At 39.4% G+C, this 17865-nt stretch overlaps 1 protein-coding gene across 4 annotated transcripts in view; it reads right to left on the bottom strand.

Moving 5' to 3' along the window:
* CHD1L (chromodomain helicase DNA binding protein 1 like) overlaps window positions 1–17865 on the bottom strand; it is an 82473-nt gene that overhangs the window by 21036 nt on the left and 43572 nt on the right. For 2 of the 4 annotated variants that reach the window (XM_038561972.1, XM_038561973.1), the window contains 6 exons: window positions 17481–17577; window positions 14508–14581; window positions 6189–6299; window positions 3345–3459; window positions 2671–2824; window positions 437–602 (listed from right to left, as the gene is read on the bottom strand). In XM_038561972.1, the coding sequence (XP_038417900.1) occupies window positions 437–602; window positions 2671–2824; window positions 3345–3459; window positions 6189–6299; window positions 14508–14581; window positions 17481–17577 (717 nt within the window). The remainder of the gene's footprint in view (window positions 1–436; window positions 603–2670; window positions 2825–3344; window positions 3460–6188; window positions 6300–14507; window positions 14582–17480; window positions 17578–17865) is intronic. The other 2 variants (XM_038561974.1, XM_038561975.1) reach the window with 2 other exon arrangements.

Genomic DNA, 17865 nt, shown 5'->3' with positions numbered 1-17865 from the left:
ACACACTTCTGATCAAGAACAGAATAAATGTTCAACCAGTGTTAACAACAATGTAAAAAAACCAAATCATTCTACTGTTCAGAAAAGCAAGCACTATGTGGAGGGTGCCATACTAAGGACAGTGGGATTTATGAATAAAGGAGAAGATACTTGCAACCAAGGCAGAAATAGTACAAATTAGAATCTTTGAGATACTACTACAAGTGTTAATATCATTGAGTGAGTTCAAAGTTCAGCTACAAATTGAGAATTTCCAGTCAGTCTAGGAAGAATTCTTAGACCAAGAATCTTAAAACAGCGTGCCTAAGATGAGAATAGGGCTGGGTAGGAAAAGATGCCCCAGGAAGCACTATCCAGGACTTTCTATGGGGACCAATCTCACTCAAGTCTAACTCAGGTGGCTGTGCCATTCGCTCTACCCTTACCCCCAACTTACTGCCTTCCTCCTGCTCCCTGACTCCTCCTTCTGTTGTTGCCAAGGCATCAGAGATCCACTGGCCATTTTTTGTTTCTCCCAGGATTCTCTCCAGGTCTATTTCATCCATGGTGCTCCCCTGAGACGATAGCAGTTTATCCAAACCAAATTTAAGTATCTCACTCAACTTGAATGGAGAAAACGAAAAAGTCCAGTTAGTTCTCATGAACCAAATATTGGGATGTCAGTGATTTGTTATGTAGCTTAATGACACAAGGCAAATTCCTTCTCTGTTGGTCAGCCATTCTTCTCTCCCCATGATGATACTGACAAGGCTATTTAGTAGGTGGATGGTGGCCAAGCAGAGAGGTGATAAATCAGTGATGCTGACTTTGACAATTCTCCATAACAACAAGAAAAATTAGTCAATTTTTTTCCTAAAGAATAGTAACATCCTGCATTAAATATAGCACTTCTCAGAATCTTTTTCATGGGCACTTCTAGCAGCCGCATCAGAGACTCAGTTAGCTTCTCTCCCATAGATAAACTTGGAAGAAGACGGCTATACTTGGTACTTTCCCTCTACTATTAACTGACTTATTTCCTTTGGTAACCTGGGTTCCTACCACAGCGCTCTATGGAAACACCTTTACAAAGGCAAGTTAACAACTGACAGCCAGACCTGAAGGCCATTTCTCAATTCTAATCTTCTTGGATATTCCTCTGGCACTGTACTATCCTGCTTCTCTTCCCTTATCTCAAATGTACCCTTAGCCTACTACCTGGGGACATAGGAACCACTCAAACAGTTCAAATAATTTCCCTGGCTTTAGCTTCCTACTTCCAGATTTGCAACTTCTTAAGCACTAACTCTTTGAGATTCCAAATCAAGGTAGACTCATATCTTGGCTTCTAGTTCCTATCTTATCCTTTTAGACTGGGTTAGTTATCTCTAGATGGCCTAGTATTTGTGAGCCAAACACTGGTGGGAACATAAACTGTTCCCAACACCGGCTGTTTAAGAGAGTTCTGTCAGACTTCTTGCCCAGCTCAAGGATACCAGAAGGTTACATTCTGGCTCTAACGTCTGTTTCTCACTTCTCCATCCAGACTGTACTAGTTATCTCTTTGGTTGCCAAAAACAAAGGTGACAACCCAATGCCCTTGTTTCAAATGAAAGCAGTCTGTTGTTTTAAAATAATCCAATAATAAAAGGTGTGGTTGTGGCTTTAAATCTAAGAGGTATAAGATTTTCAAGTCCTGAAAGAAGGAAGCAGGTTCATTACCCTAGAGAAAGGCAGATGTGAACACTTATTGAATGCTTATTGTGTACTAAGTATTGTCTGAAGTGCTTCTGACTATTTTAGTGAATATGATCCCCGGGACAAAATGGAAGAACTTAAGATATATTATGAGTTCTAATTTTAACGCAGGGGTTACTGTAGAATAACTCAAAGCCTTCTTCCAGAAGAGAAAATCTTCAAGTCATTGTTTGTTTCCTACCCAGTATTCCCTTCTTCAAGTAATTACCTCTATTCGTTCATCCATTTTTCCTAAAGCATAATTTTGAATTCTCATTTTCCCTCCTCTGACTATGAAGATTAGTGATCAAACGGTCTAGGGTTAAGATGAGGTATGGGGGTGGCCCCGGTGGCGCAGCGGTTTGGCACTGCCTACAGCCTGGGGTGTGATCCTGGAGACCCAGGATCGAGTCCCGCATCAGGCTCCCTGCATGGAGCCTGCTTCTCCCTGTCTGTGTCTCTGCCTCTCTCTCTCTCTCTGTGTCTATGAGTAAATAAATAAAATCTTAAAAAAAAAAAAAAAAAAAAAAAGATGAGGTATGGGATCCATAATCATTTATTATGCTTAGTTCTTTAGTTTATCTAATTTTTTTAAACAATCCTCTGAGGTAACTTCCAGTATTCTCATTTTTTGAGAAGCAGAGTACACCTGAGAGGTTTTAAGGTATCTGCTCAAAGCTACACAGCCACTAATTGACCAGGTGTGGATCTGAATCCAAGTGAGGGGGATCTAAAGCCCATCCTTGTTATTCCATATTCTGCTTAATATATCATGTTCATTTTTAGCTCCTTGCCTGCATGCAGTAGATACCATGGCAGATATGTTTGGCCAGGGAACAAATGTATGGTTGGGGAGAGTTGGTTGTTAATGCCAGTTCTTTGTGTTTACTTTCTCACCGACAACAAAGTACTGACAACATGACACATTCTTAAGGGGAACGCAATGTATTATACCTGGAGGTCAGCATCGGCTGCAGGTTTCTGGGCCCCCAGAGTAAAATGGCCTCCCTCTATGATTGCATTGGTAAGCTGCAGTTTGGAGGCTGCTTTCCTATAGACTATTTCCTCCACAGTGTCTCGGCCTATCAGCCGAATAACTTTAACAGACCTGTATGGAGTCAAAGGAGAGGAATCTGCTGTGAGGGTCTGCACGGGTGAGCACAAGGTTGATATCCCTAAAAGGAAACAACCCAAAATACCACATCCAGAGTACAACTGAAGGGAGACTGTACTATGTGGGCCTGAGCATTTGTTAGAGAGATCTGGCCTGACAAAAGCTTTCCAAGGGATTCAAGGAAGGGATGAGGAGAGGACCATAAATGGGTTTCTGATGGGAACAGAAGAAGAAAACCTCTGGTGGATCTCAATTGTCCTCTGGTCAAAGGGTAAGATTCATCTTTTTAGCGTAACTCTACAATTCTATAACTTCATTTTTAAACTAAATTAGATCTTAACTCAAGAAAAAGGAATTAAATAACTTCTAAGGGTTCCTCCTAGTCTTTTCAGTGTTTGTGCTTTTAGTGAAGCCAAGTCTGGTAGTGACAGGACTAGCTTCTTCATTTCCTTCCCACGCCAGAACTGCTGAGGAGCCCAGGATGTAGAATAAGGCTGGTGTTGCAATCTCTCACTTGTTCTGGCCAATCCGATGAGCCCTGGCTGCTGCCTGCAAGTCATTCTGAGGATTGAAATCACTGTCGACAAAAATAACGGTATCTGCAGCCGTTAAGTTCATGCCAACTCCTCCTGAAAACAATGCAAAAGGAACGTGATCAGCAGCATGCTGGCCAGAACCAGATAATAAAGACGCAAGGCTACATACAGTGGTATGATTGCTAAAATAAGATCCGTCAAGACAATTGGCGTCACCCTGCAAACTGACACCCCATCCCCAACTCCAGGACCTTGTGTGATTAACAGTGCTACCTGGGCTCATATTGCCCGACTTGGGAAAATTTAACTACCAAAAGTAACAGAATGAGAGGAGCAGGGGCAAGAAGCAAACATGCATGCTTAAATTAGTGCCAGGAAACAATTTTAAAAGGCTTGATGGGTTTTAGGATACTCTTTGTAAGAGGATGCATCCTCTTTCAAAAGAAAACAGCTTTAAATACGCAAGAGGTCTTCTGCTGTGGGCGCCATTAAGAGAGGAGTTAATATCCACCTCAGGTTACAACTAAGGTAGCAAGATCCCTGATACAAGCTAATGAGAACAGGGGATGACATTTATTTTACACTCCTAAGTAGAGCAGGAAACTACCTCCCTCTGACAGGAAAAAACTTTAGAAAGTCTTTTCTGTATCTGTTTCCATATTAATTAAAGAGAAGGTAACAAAACCAACCACAGGACAAGAACACTCCATGGGACAACTTTCTGATCCTTCTTCAGCGTTGTAGGAAAATGGCTAAGGAGGCTCTTTGGATGATGAGAATTAATTAAGAGAACCATGAAAGCAAATTACAGCCTTGTCTTTGATTAATGTGGAAACAAGTACAAAAGGGATTCCCTCTTGCCAGGGGTCGTTACAGCTCATTGCTGAAACAAGCGAGCCTGAAAGGGCTTGTTCCAAGAGCCTGAATTAAGAACTAACTTTTAAGATGGGCTACTGACTCTAGGCTGGCTCTCAAGACAAGTCAGGCAGGAACGTTCTAATTAAAGACTTTATATAAAATTAAACTTGGAATAAAGTGATAATAAAGACTGATTACTGAGACATGTTAAATTATACCTTATAATAATGCCAGCTACACTTGTGCTGTGCTTACTACATGCCAGGCACTGTTCTAAGCATTTTACATATTTCAACTCCTTTAATCCTCACAACAACCTTATGAGTAGTGTATTATTATTCTCATTTTATAGATAAAAACAGAGAACCCAAGGGACTTAGCAGAGATCGCACAGCTAGAAAGTGAAAGGGCCAGGAGTCAGTCCCACAATGTCTGTCTGGCTTCAGGGCCTTAGCTTTTATCCACTGCACGTTAATGATCTCTCAAGAACTTATTAACATGTGCTACATAAAAATTTTCATCTTCTTCTTGGGTTAATGTCATCTCAGTTCAGCTCTGCCTCATGGAGATGTAAGGTTTTACAAATAAGCCAGTCTCCATGCTTGTTTAGGACTTATCGTGAGCTATTACTGCCACCTGGTGGCAATATGCTTGCTTCAATCACAGAAATATTTGAAAGTTTGAGGAAAACCTGTTAAATAAATAATACGCTAATCTACAGCTAAACAGTGATGGCAAACATGACCATTAGTGCTTCAAAAAGGCTCACGTCCAGGAATATTTCAGTTCTTAAAAGATTACTCAGTATTGATTGGTTCTGAGTACTCGTCCTAATTTTAGACTTTTCAAACATAATGATACTCTGAATATGAAAATGATGAAATCAGTAACGCATAAATAGACCTGTTTTCCAACACTGAAGATACACTTGCCCTGATCCTTCCAGTGTCTCCTAAGACCATCGCTGAGACAACAGAGAACGTGAATAAACGGCTGATTCAGGGTGCAGTCTATAATGGAAGCAACTGAAGCCAAATACATGGGATTATACCTTTGTAATACAGAGATGAGACATACACAAGTGAAACAATCTCCTTATGGTCAAGATTCTACCTAACACATCTTTTATGCTCCCTTACGGTACGAGACACTTAATAAATACTAAGTAAGATGGAACTCTCTCTTTATAAAGATATTGATCTACCTTTAATAGAGGACACACATCCCTTTAGTGTTCCTGCATCTATTCCATCAAGATTTAGGTCTATAAAAAATAACATAATGAAACTAAGATTCTAAAAATGCAAAACTAATTTAAGGTTGACTTGCTCCATGACATAAGAATAGTTTCATCTCTAAGAACTGATTTCAAACGAATGAAGCATCTTTTAAAGCAGTCTTTAACAGGTAAAGCACTATAAATGTCACATAAAATATTTATGACTTAGCTCATAAAGATAGTGTTAAAAATAATTCTAAAGAGCTAGTAATTTCATTATAATCACAACTTCTTTTAAAAAAGAAATTTTAATTAAGCTTCTACAGCACTATTCCAGAACTACTTATGGAGGAGGGATAATTAGCAGACAGGTTGTTATCTCACTTCCCAAATTCACAGCTGGCAAGGAAAGTGTTCTTTACTGAATGTGAATAAAACTTTCCACAAAATTACAGACATCTTATAGGACAACCCCAGGTCAGTGGTCAAAGCAAATTAAAATTATTTTCCAACAACCCCTGATTTTAGCCGTACTTCTCTGAGCTGGCAGCTTAGATAACTTAGACAGGAAAGAACTCCATGCTAGGGGTTAACTTACAGCCACTCCCTCAATTCCCCTTTTTTTACGTTCCTAGGCAACAACCTCACCTTTCAGAGAATTAAGGGAAAACATACTAATTGTCGGGATGGAAAAGTACTGTGTCTCCCCTATTTGTCTGCTTTTGTCAATACATATGTGGCCTACCTGCCCTGGTACTCAGGAGAAAAACAAAAACAGGCTGCTGTCCAAAGTTCTTAATGGCCAGGTGTCTCTCTTCTCCTCTCACAGAACCATCCACACGCTCGTAGCTGTACCCTTCAAACAGAAAAAGAAAACAGAAATAGAAACTCTTTTCATGTATTCTTTGGGGAATAAAACATTGTCAGCTCAAAGCCAAATGCTAATTTTGTCCCTTTCTGTATATAGGTATGCCTCTACTTTAAGCAAATCCCATGGGAAAAATCTAAATTTAGGTGATATTTCATTGTCTTATGAAAGAACTCAACATAATATATCTCTCTGGATATTTTAAGTACATGCAGTTGAAGTACTTGGCATTTGTGGAGTTAATAGTCAATTCTGACTATCCCAACCCTGAAGCACATGTGAACCATGCTATGTAGTAGTTTCCAACTCTGCATGATAGAATTCTTACTTATGCAAGCAGTAAGACAAGCACTTGGGCGCTGGCAAGTGAGCCTGCCCAAAGGCCCAGCAGCTGCCTTTCAATGAAGCTTCTGGTTTTCCATCCATCACCAAGACCCGTTGGAGTCTGTTTGTGAATCTGGGGAATCTCAACATACCAATGGCATTTCCAGCAAGTGTCCAATGGACCAGGTATACTGTAGTACTTGGGGCATCAAGTGGCTCTGACAACCCTACTGCAAATTCATGTTTTTAAACAGTAAGGTCTGAAGCTGATACTCCCTCACCACTGATCTCAAGGTGAATCAGTGTTATGGCCTTACCCCATCATTCCACATACATTTTGTTATATATTAAACAGATTCCCCAGATAATAACTTACATTCCCTATTGTTTATATAGAAAAAACTTACCCTTAGTTGATATGTGCAATCTCTGTAATTTCATTTTTTCTACTGATCCTGAGAAAGTGCTCAACTGTCAAATGTCACAAGACACCAAAAGCTCTTTTTTTTTTTAATCAAACATTTTCAAAGACACTCAACATTTCTGTAACTCAGATTTTTTCCACTACCCATAATTTTAAATCACATTCACCAGTGGGAACATGTTTATTTCTGCCCATGTGTCTCTACCTGGCTGTCAATCCTTGTGTAACACACCTCTCCCCTTACTTTCAATCTTTCTTTGGTTCAGAATAATGTTCTTTCACTTCTTTCCTTTGTGACATACCCCCCACCCCAGATTACTCCTCACAGACCTACTAGACTGTTAAGTCTAAAAAAGGCTTAAGCAGAGGGAGGGGCAAGATGGTGGAAGAGCAGGGGTCCTCAACTCATCTGGTCCCACAAACTTACCCAGATAACTTTCAAAACATCCTGAACACCTACAAATTCAAACTGAGATTTTAAAGAGAGAACAGCTGGAATGCTACAGAGAAAAGTTTTAGCTTCTAACAAGGTAGGAAGGCAGGAAAAAAAAAAAAAAGAATAAGGTGGGGGAGAGGAACTGTGACTAGCAGGGCTAAAGCCAAGTGGGGAAAGCCTCCATGGCAGGAAAGCCCAGCCCTGGAAAAGCAGTAACTCTAAAAACCTGCACTGGAGTTTTCCCTAAAGGAAAAGCACTCAGCAGGGAAATCGGGAGAATTGCAGAAGGGGCAGTGAAGCCCCAAGATTCCAGAGTCACTATAAGAGGAGTAAAGCTCACTGCAAACCATGAGCTTTGCAGATCCAGTATTGGTAAAGGGCTGGAGTGTCGTAGCCCTCCGGGGGCATTTGGGAAAAGCCCAAGCAGATCAGTGCACCTATGCCTGCCCCCAGGAGCATCTAGACCAATGCAGACTGCGAGACTACGGTTAGTTACTCCAGGGGAGCTCGATTCCAGAGCTGGAAATCTGGTCCCCACCATTTTCGAATTTCCTCTGTTTCACCTTGTGCCTGGGAGAGGCAGGACAACCAGGGAACAAAGGCCTCACAGGATGAACAGCTCATACTGAGTCCAGCACCTGTCCAGGGACAGGGCATCTCTGCAAAGGCACAGACACCTGAGAATCAGCACAGCAGACCCCTCCCCCAAGAACTATTGGAAGAACAAGGGAAGAGCAAGTTTACTGAACAAGCGGTGCTGGAAAGCTCCAGGACTGAGAGAAAATAGTATATAGAACTAGAGGGTCCTTTTATTTTTTTTCCATTATGACTTGTTTTTATATCCGACTAAAAATGTCCAATATTTTTTCTTTTACCACCTTCACTACAATATATTACCACCTCTTCATTTTTTTTTTAAAGATTTTATTTATTTATTCATGAGAGACACACAGAGAGAGAGAGGCAGAGACACAGGCAGAGGGAGAAGCAGGCTCCATGCAGGGAGCATGACGTGGGACTTGATCCCAGGTCTCCAGGATCACGCCCTGGGCTGAAGGCGGCGCTGAACTGCTGAGCCACCCGGGTTGCCCTAACTCTTCATTTTTAAGCTTTTTCCTTTCTGGCTTTCATATTCCTACAAGTACATGTCTTAGATATATTTTTCACTTCTGTATTCCCTTCAACATATTAAATTTAATTTTGGTAGATATACAAGATATGGGTATTTGTTTTTTGTTTTTGCTGCCTCATTTAGTTTTACAATGGTGGAAGTTAGTGTTTTCTAAAACATGACCAAATACACCCAGAACAAAGTGGAACACCATGTTGGTTCACTCTGTGAGATTATATTCTCTCTTCCTTCCCACACTGCCCCCCTCTTTTATCTTGTTTATGTTTTTATAGTTGATGTTGGGGCTTTTTAGAAGTATTGCTGGTTTATATAAATTTGGGATTGTGCATCTTCTAACATACAGAAAATAGACTCAGAACCAAGAGGATTACACTCTAGGACCCCTCAGGTAGACAACATTCTCTCCACTAACACTTCCTCACCACCACCATGAACCCCCCTTATTTTTCTCTTTACTTTTTTTTCTTTCTTTTTCTTTTTTCTTCTTTGCTTTTGGTTTTTGGCTTTTTATTTTTGCTACTTTGTTTTAAAATTTGTTTTACACTTTAGTGGTCCTTTTGTTTTATTTTCTTCTGTTCTTCTTTTTCTTTTATTTTCTGGTCTCTGACCTCTTCAGAATCATCTATGGTGTACTTTACTTAGGTCATGGTTGATATTTTTGACAGCCCACTCATACAGCCACATTGCACTGGACAAAATGACTAGAATGAAGAATTCACCACAAAAGAAAGAACTGGAAACAATACTCTCTGCCATAGAGTTACAGGATTTGGAATTAAATATGATGCCAGAAATTCAATTCAGAAGTACAATTATAAAAATACTGGTGGCTCTGGAAAAAAGTGTAAAGGACTCTAGACACCTCATTACTGCAGAATTGAGATCTAATCAGGCCGAAATTAAATCAGATTATATGAGATGCAAACCAAACTAGACGTTCTAACTGCTAGGGTTAATGAGGTGGGAGAAAGAGTGACATAGAAGACAAGTTAATGGGAAGGAAGGAAGCTGACGAGAAAAGAGAAAAACAATTAAGAGCCTACGAGGAAAGGCTTAGGGAAATAAATGATAGCTTGAGAAAGAAGAATATATGTCTAACTGGGTTTCCAGAAGAGGCTGAGAGAGAGAGAGGACCACAAAGTATACTTGAAGAAATCATAGCTGAGAACTTCCCTAATCTGGGAAAGGAAACAGGCATTCAGATCCACGAGATAGAGAGGACCCCAAAAATCAATAAATCTGTTATTAATAAAATCAATAAATCTGTTATCAATCCCAAAAAATCAATAAAAATTGTTCCAACACCTCAACATTTAAGAGTGAAACTTGCAAATTACAAAGATAAAGAGAAAATTCTTAAAGTAGCTCGAAACAAGAGACTTTTAACTTATATGGGGAGAAATACCAGATTAATAGCAGACCTCTCCAAAAAGACCTGTCAGTCCAGAAAGGGCTAGCAGGATATATTCATGAGAATAACATGAAGCAAAAAATACTTTATCCAGCAAGGCTGTCATTCAGAATAGAAGGAGAGATAAAGAGCTTCCAGGATAGACAGAAGCTGAAAGAATATGTGATCACCAAACTGGCTCTGCAAGAAATATTAAGGGGCTGTAAAAGAAAAGAGGAAGTCCAAGGAAACAATCCACAAGAACAGGGGCTGAATAGGTAATATGACACCAAATTCATATTTTTCAATAGTTACTCTGAATGTGAATGGGTTAAATGATCCCATCAAAAGACACAGGGTTTATGACTGGATAAAAAAGCAAGACCCATCTATATGTTATCTCCAACAAGAGACTCACTTTAGACATAAGGATACCTCCAGACTGAAAATGTGGAGAACCATTTACCACTCAAATGGTCCTCATAAGAAAGCTGGGGTAGCAATCCTCATAACAGATAAATTAGAGTTTACACCAATGTAGTAAGTTGAAGAGGGACACTATATCATACTTTAAGGGTCTATCCAACAAGGAGACCTAACAATCATGAATATTTATGCCCTTAATGTGGGAGCCACCAGGTATATCAATTAATAACCAAAGTGAAGAGATATTTAGATAATAATACACTAATATAGGAGACTTCAACACAGCACTTTCAGCAAATGACAGATCTTATAAGCACAACATCACCAAAGAAACAAGAGCCTTAAATGATACACTGGACCAAAGAGATTTCACACATATATACAGAACTTTCCATCGGAATGCAACTGAATACACATTCTTCTCAAAGGCACACAGAACTTTCTCCACAATAGACCACATACTGGGTCACAAATCAGGTCTCAACTGACCAAAAGATTGGGATGGTCCCCTGCATATTTTCAGACCACAATGCTTTCAAACTAGAACTCAATCACGAGAAGGTTTAGAAGAAACTCAAACACATGGAGGTTAACGAGCATTCTACTAAAAGATGAATGAGTCAACAAGGAAATTAGAGAAGAATTAAAAGATACGTGGAAACTAATGAAAATGAAGATAACAGCTATTCAAAATCTTTGGAATACAGCAAAAGCAGTCCTAAGAGGGAAACACACTGCAATATAAGCCTCCCTCAAAAAACTGGAAAAAACTCATATATACTATATATGAGTATATATAGTATACTTTATGTACTAAGCTAACCTCAGACTTAAAGGAATTGGAGAAAGAACAGCAAGTAAAGCCTACACCAAGCAGAAGAGAGACAATAAAGATTTGAGCAGAACTGAAGGAAATAGAGACCAGAAGAACTGTAGAACATATCAACAAAATCAGGAGCTGGTTCTTTGAAAGAATTAATAAGACAGATAAACCCCTAGCCAGCCTTATTAAAAAGAAAAGATAAAAGACTCAAATTAATAAAATCACGAATGAAAGAGGAGCGATCACAACCAATACCAAGGAAATACAAACACTTTAAAAAAATGTATTATGAGCAGCTCTATGGCAACAAATTAGGCAATCTAGAAGAAGTGGATGCCTTTCTGGAAAACTACAAATTATCAAAACTAGAACAGGAAGAAATAGAAACCTGAACAAGGCAATCACCAGCAAAGAAATTGAAGTAGTCATCAAAAACTCTCAAGACACAAAAGTCTAGGGCCAGATGGCTTCCCAGGGGAATTCTATCAAATGTTTAAAGTAGAGATAATACCTATTCTACTAAAGCTGTTCCAAAGGATAGAAAGGGAGGGAGTACTTCCAAATTCGTTTTACGAGACCACATTACCTTGATTCCAAAACCAGACAAAGATCAGACCAAAAAGGAGAATTATAGACCAATATCCCTGATGAAAATGAATGCAAAAATTCTCACGCAGATATTAGCCAATAGGAACCAACAATACATTAAGAAGATTATTCATCATGACCAAGTGGGATTTACCCCCGGGATGCAAGATTGGTTCAACACTCGTAAAACAATCAACATGATAGATCATGTCAACAAGAGAAAAAACAAGAACCATATGATCCTCTCAACAGATGTAGAGAAAATATTTGACAAATAACAGCATCCATTCCTGATTAAAACTCTTCAAAGTGTAGGGATAAAGTGAACATTCCTCAATATCTTAAAAGCCATTTATGAAAAGCCCACAGTGAATATCATTCTCATTGGGGAAAAACTCAGAGCCTTTCCCCTAAGATCAGGAACATGACAGGGATGATCACTCTCACCATTGTTATTCAACATAGGACTAGAAGTCCTAGCCTCAGCAGTCAGACAACAAAAAGAAATAAAAGGCATTCGAATTGCCAAAGAAGTCAAACTCTCCCTCTTCACAGATGATATGATACTCTATATAGAAAACCCAAAATACTCCATCCCAAGACTGCTAGAACTCATACAGCAATTCGGCAATGTGGCAGGATACAAAATCAATGCACAGACATCAGTGGCATTCAGTTGAGACCTGATTTGTGACCCAGTATGTGGTCTATTGTGGAGAAAGTTCCATGTGCCTTTGAGAATGACAATGACACTGAAGAAAGAGAAATTAAAGAATCAATGCCATATACAATTGAAGCCAAAACCATAAGATACCTAGGTCAACCTAACCAAAGAGGTAAAATATCTACTCTTAAAAACTACAGAATACATATGAAAAAAACTGAGGAAGACCTAAAGAGATGGAAAAACTTTCTACATTCCATGCTCATGGATTGGAAGAATAAACATTGTGAAAATGTGAATGTTACCCAGAGCAACGTACACATTCAATGCAATCCCTATCAAAATACCATGGACTTTCTTAAGAGAGTTGGAATAAATCATCTTATGATTTGTGTGGAATCAGAAAAGACCCTAAATAGCCAGGGGAATATTGAAGAAGAAAACCAGAGCCGGGGGCATCACAATGCAGGATTTCAAGCTGTATTACAAAGTTGTGATCATCAAGACAATATGGTACTGGCATAAAAACAGATACATAGATCAATGAAACAGAATAGAGAACCCAGAAATGGGTCCTCAAATCTATGGCCAACTAATATTTGACAAAGCAGGAAAGACTATCCACTGGAAAAAAGACAGTCTTTTCAATAAATGGTGCTGGGAAAATTGGACAGCCACATGCAGAAGAATAAAACGAGACCATTCTCTTACACCATACACAAAGATAAACTCAAAATGGTTGAAAGACCTAATGTGAGAGAAGAATCCATCAAAATCCTAAAGGAGAACACAGGCAACACCTTTTTTGAACTTGGCCACAGCAACTTCTTGCAAGATACATCTATGAAGGCAAGGGAAACAAAAGCAAAAATGACTATTGGGACTTAATCAGGATAAAAAGTTTCTGCGCCAGAAAAGAAACAGTCAACAAAACTAAAAGACAACCTACAGAATAGGAGAAGATATTTGCAAATGACATATCAGGTAAAGGGATAGTATCCAAGATATATAAAGAACTTATCAAACTGAACACCCAAGAAACAAAAAAATCCAATCATGGATTGGATTGGGCAGAAGACGTGAACAGACATTTCACCAAAGAAGACATACACTTGGCCAACAAGCACATGAAAATATGCTCTGCATCACTTGCCATCAGGGAAATATAAATGAAAACCACAATGAGATACCACCTCACACCAGTGAGAATGGGGAAAATTAACAAGACAGGAAACAATAAATGTTGAACAGGATGTGGAGAAAGGGGAACCCTCTTGCACTGTTGATGGGAATGCAATCTGGTGCAGCCACTTTGGAAAACAGTGTGGAGGTTCCTCAAAGAGTTAAAAATAGATCTACCCTATGACCCAGCAATTGCACTAGTGGGTATTTACCCCAAAGATACAGATGTAGTGAAATGCCAGGATACCTGCACCCCCAATGTTCATAGCAACAATGTCCATAATAGCCAAACTGTGGAAGGAGCCACAATCTCCTTCAACAGACAAATGGATAAAGAAGATGCAGTCTATATATACACTGGAATATTACTCAGCCATCAGAAAGGATGAATATCCACCATTTGCTTTGATGTGGATGGAACTGGATGGTATTCCGCGGACTGAAATATGTCAATCAGAGAAGGACAATCATCATATGGTTTCATTCATATGTGGAATATATGAATAAGAAATAGTGAAAGGGATTATGAGGGAAAGGAGGGAAACTGAGTGGGAAAAATTAGAGAGGGAGATAAATCATGAGAGATTCCTAACTCTGGGAAACAAACAAAGGGTTGCAGAAGGGGAGGTGGGTGGGGTTTGGGATGATGGGTGACGGGCACTAAGGAGGGCACTTGATGGGATGAGCACTGGGTGTTATACTATATGTTGGCAAATCGAATTTAAATAAAAACAAATGTAAAAAATAAAATAAAATAAAAATTAAATTAAAAAGGCTTAACCAACATAGTAGCCAAGGAATATTCACCTCTGTAGTCCATGTAATCTTGGAGAATATCCAACATCTGGGTCATTTGGGAGAAAAGTAAAACTCGATGGCCCCTGGCAAGAAAGAGAAAAGAAAGAGCTGCCAACTCTAAATTTTTAAGGGGAGTTGTCCTCAGGGGAATCTTACCAAAGAATGCAAGTTTACAAATAAATGGAATACTGAAGCGGAAATATAAATACTGTAATCATTTGTAGAGACTTCCTCATAAATAACTCCACAGGTAGCCATATCCTGCAAAGTAGTAGTTCTCAAACCACAGATACATATATTCACAGGAGTATGTGTCAATGCACCAGGGGGTTTAGAAAGCCCTATGATAACCAAGGCACCTCTTTCTGGAATGTCAATTTACTAATGGAAAGAAATACACACTTTTATTTAACTGCGAAATAAATAAATATGTAAATAATAAAATGCAAAATTCAAATGCACAAAACCCAACTCTAAATCTTGAAGAACTTGTGGTCATCCACCTACAGACATTCTCTACTTGGGGGTGTGAAATCACTATCCTCTCATCTACAGCTGTATTGGTTGAAAAGTCTGAGAAGTATCACCTTAGAGAATCAAGGGGCAGGTGGCTTCTCATATTCTATATGATACGTTAAAAATTATGTATGGGGGGGCAGGGAAAGGAGGAGGCAAAATGAATTAGGTCAAGAATAAAGATAAGCCTATAGCACCCATGCTACCAGGTATCATTTTAAGTCTTCACAAAGAAAGAAATAGGACACTGTCAAAATAGAGGAGTCTCATTAGGAAAACTAATTTAATCTGAGCTTGCAATGTGTGTACAGGAACAATTATGAAAAACCCCTTCAAGACTCTAGCCTCAAATGTGTGGAAAAGGTATTGAATTTGAGGACCTCAATTCTAATTCCATCTCTGTCATTTGCTGGCTGTGTGACTTTAAAGAAGTCACATGACCACTCTGGGTCTGTTTTGTACCTGTGAAATGAAAAGGTTGGATAGAAGATATTTACGGGTCCTCCTTCACTTGTAACACACTTGTACTAGATATATCAGAGCCAATAAAATACACCACGGCATGCAATTATTTGGTTTACACGTTTCTTAATGTTGCGTAGTTTTGCCATATCTGAGGTTTAATGGTTAGTTCAGGCTCACCTGGAACAGTTTGAAATTCTTAGGAAGCTGGACCTTTTTTATACTTGTCTTCTCACTGGGGACCAGGAGGACCAGGTAGAGGCTGGATACCAGGCCACTGAACACATAGCTGGACCTTTTAAGACTCCAGAAGTGACTTGGTCTTCTGCTACCCAATTCATGTCACTGGGAAAGAGTCCCCCAAGTTCTCTCTGAACCAAACCCCACAGGTTAACTAAGGTGTATATTTACTAAGCCGTCATTAGGTGCCAATTCAATGCAAGATACCAGCAGGTAATTAAAAAAGAAATGCTTGATGCTATCTCTGTCTTTGTGGAACTAAACAATACAGGTGAAGCAAGAAGATTATAACATGCCAATTAAACAGAGAGCAGATTTATCAGATAAAGGACTGGTATTCAAGATCTCTAAAGAACTTATCAAACTGAACACCCAAGAAACAAAAAAATCTAATCATGAAATGGGCAGAAGACGTGAACAGACATTTCACCAAAGAAGACATACAAATGGCCAACAAGCACATGAAAATATGCTCTGCATCACTTGCCATCAGGGAAATATAAATGAAAACCACAATGAGATACCACCTCACACCAGTGAGAATGGGGAAAATTAACAAGACAGGAAACAATAAATGTTGGAGAGGATGTGGAGAAAGGGGAACCCTCTTGCACTGTTGATGGGAATGCAAACTGGTACAGCCACTCTGGAAAACAGTGTGGAGGTTCCTCAAAGAATTAAAAATAGATCTACCCTATGACCCAGCAATTGTACTAGTGGGTATTTACCCCAAAGATACAGATGCAGGCCAGGACACCTGCACCCCAATGTTCATAGCAACAATGTCCACAATAGCCAAACTGTGGAAGGAGCCACAACGTCCTTCCACAGATGAATGGATAAAGAAGATGTGGTATATATATATATATATACATATAAAATGTGATATATATATATATGTGTGTGTGTATATATATATATAATGGAATATTACTCAGCCATCAGAAAGGATGAATACCCACCATTTACTTCAATGTGGATGGAACTAGAGGGTATTATGCTGAGTGAAATAAGTCAATTGGAGAGGGTTTCACTCATATGTGGAATATAAGAAATAGCAAAATGGACTACAAGGGAAAGGAGTGAATCTGAGTGGGGAAAAATGAGAGAGGAAGACAAACCATGTGAGACTCCTAACTCTGGGAAACAAAGGGTTGCAGAAGGGAAGATAGGGGTATGGGGTGAGTGGGTGACAGGAACTAAGGAGGGCACTAGATGGGATGAGCAATGGGTGTTATTCTATGTGCTGGCAAATTGAATTTAAATAAAGTATTAAACAAACAAAACAAACAGGAGACTAAGGCAGTGCATTGTGAAGTGCTAGATTAATTAGGACCCTAGGTGCTATAGGAATTCAGGAAAGGGAAGGATGATTATGGAGGGGATGAGGTGGGATGGGACAGGGTGCGGGTGTGGTTGCAGAGAAGGAATCAGAATCAGGGTTTTAAAGAAAGGAAAATTGGAATCAGTCTCAAGAAATCAGTGAATTGGGGTGCCTAGGTGGCTTGGTTGGTTAAGCATCTGCCTTCGACTCATGTCATGGTCCTGGGGTCAAGTCTCACATCGGGCTCCTTGCTCAGCAAGGAGCCTGCTTCTCTCTCTCTCTGCCCCCTGCTCATGCTCTCTCTCACTCTCTCTCTCTCAAATAAATAAATAAAATCATTTAAAAAAAGAAAAAAAGAAAAAAGACAAAGAAATCAGTGAATCATTATTTGGTTTTAAAAATCACCAGCTCAGAGCAGAAAATGTGAACAGTCCACCTACCTAGAATACAGGAATGCCAGAAGCTTATCCAGTAGATGAAGTTTCCCACTGGCCTCAATCAAGTGGTCACCAATTTCAAAAGGCTCTGGTTCCACACCTATAAAAGAAGGAACCTCCTCCCAATAATGTGTTCCTGGTCCGGGCAGACTTCTTAAATAGAGAAGCTGATGGTGAGACTATAGCAAGAGGACAAGTTCCTTCTAATTGATAATGGGCCTAAGTCTCATCTCTCTTTGAGACATTTTAAAATTGTTTCCATGACAATCTTGGTGCTGCTTAACACCAATCATAGAGCCTAACAACCCCAATATGCCTAATAAATGTCCATCCAAGGAACAAGCCCACTCTAGGAAAGGGAAGCACAAGGATATGCTAAAGGTCAGAG

The sequence above is a fragment of the Canis lupus genome, chromosome 17 (assembly GCF_011100685.1).
Source record: "Canis lupus familiaris isolate Mischka breed German Shepherd chromosome 17, alternate assembly UU_Cfam_GSD_1.0, whole genome shotgun sequence".
NCBI classification, from domain to species: domain Eukaryota; kingdom Metazoa; phylum Chordata; class Mammalia; order Carnivora; family Canidae; genus Canis; species Canis lupus.
The sequence above is the reverse complement of the archived record's forward strand: the minus strand, read 5'-3'. Positions and strand labels throughout refer to the sequence as shown.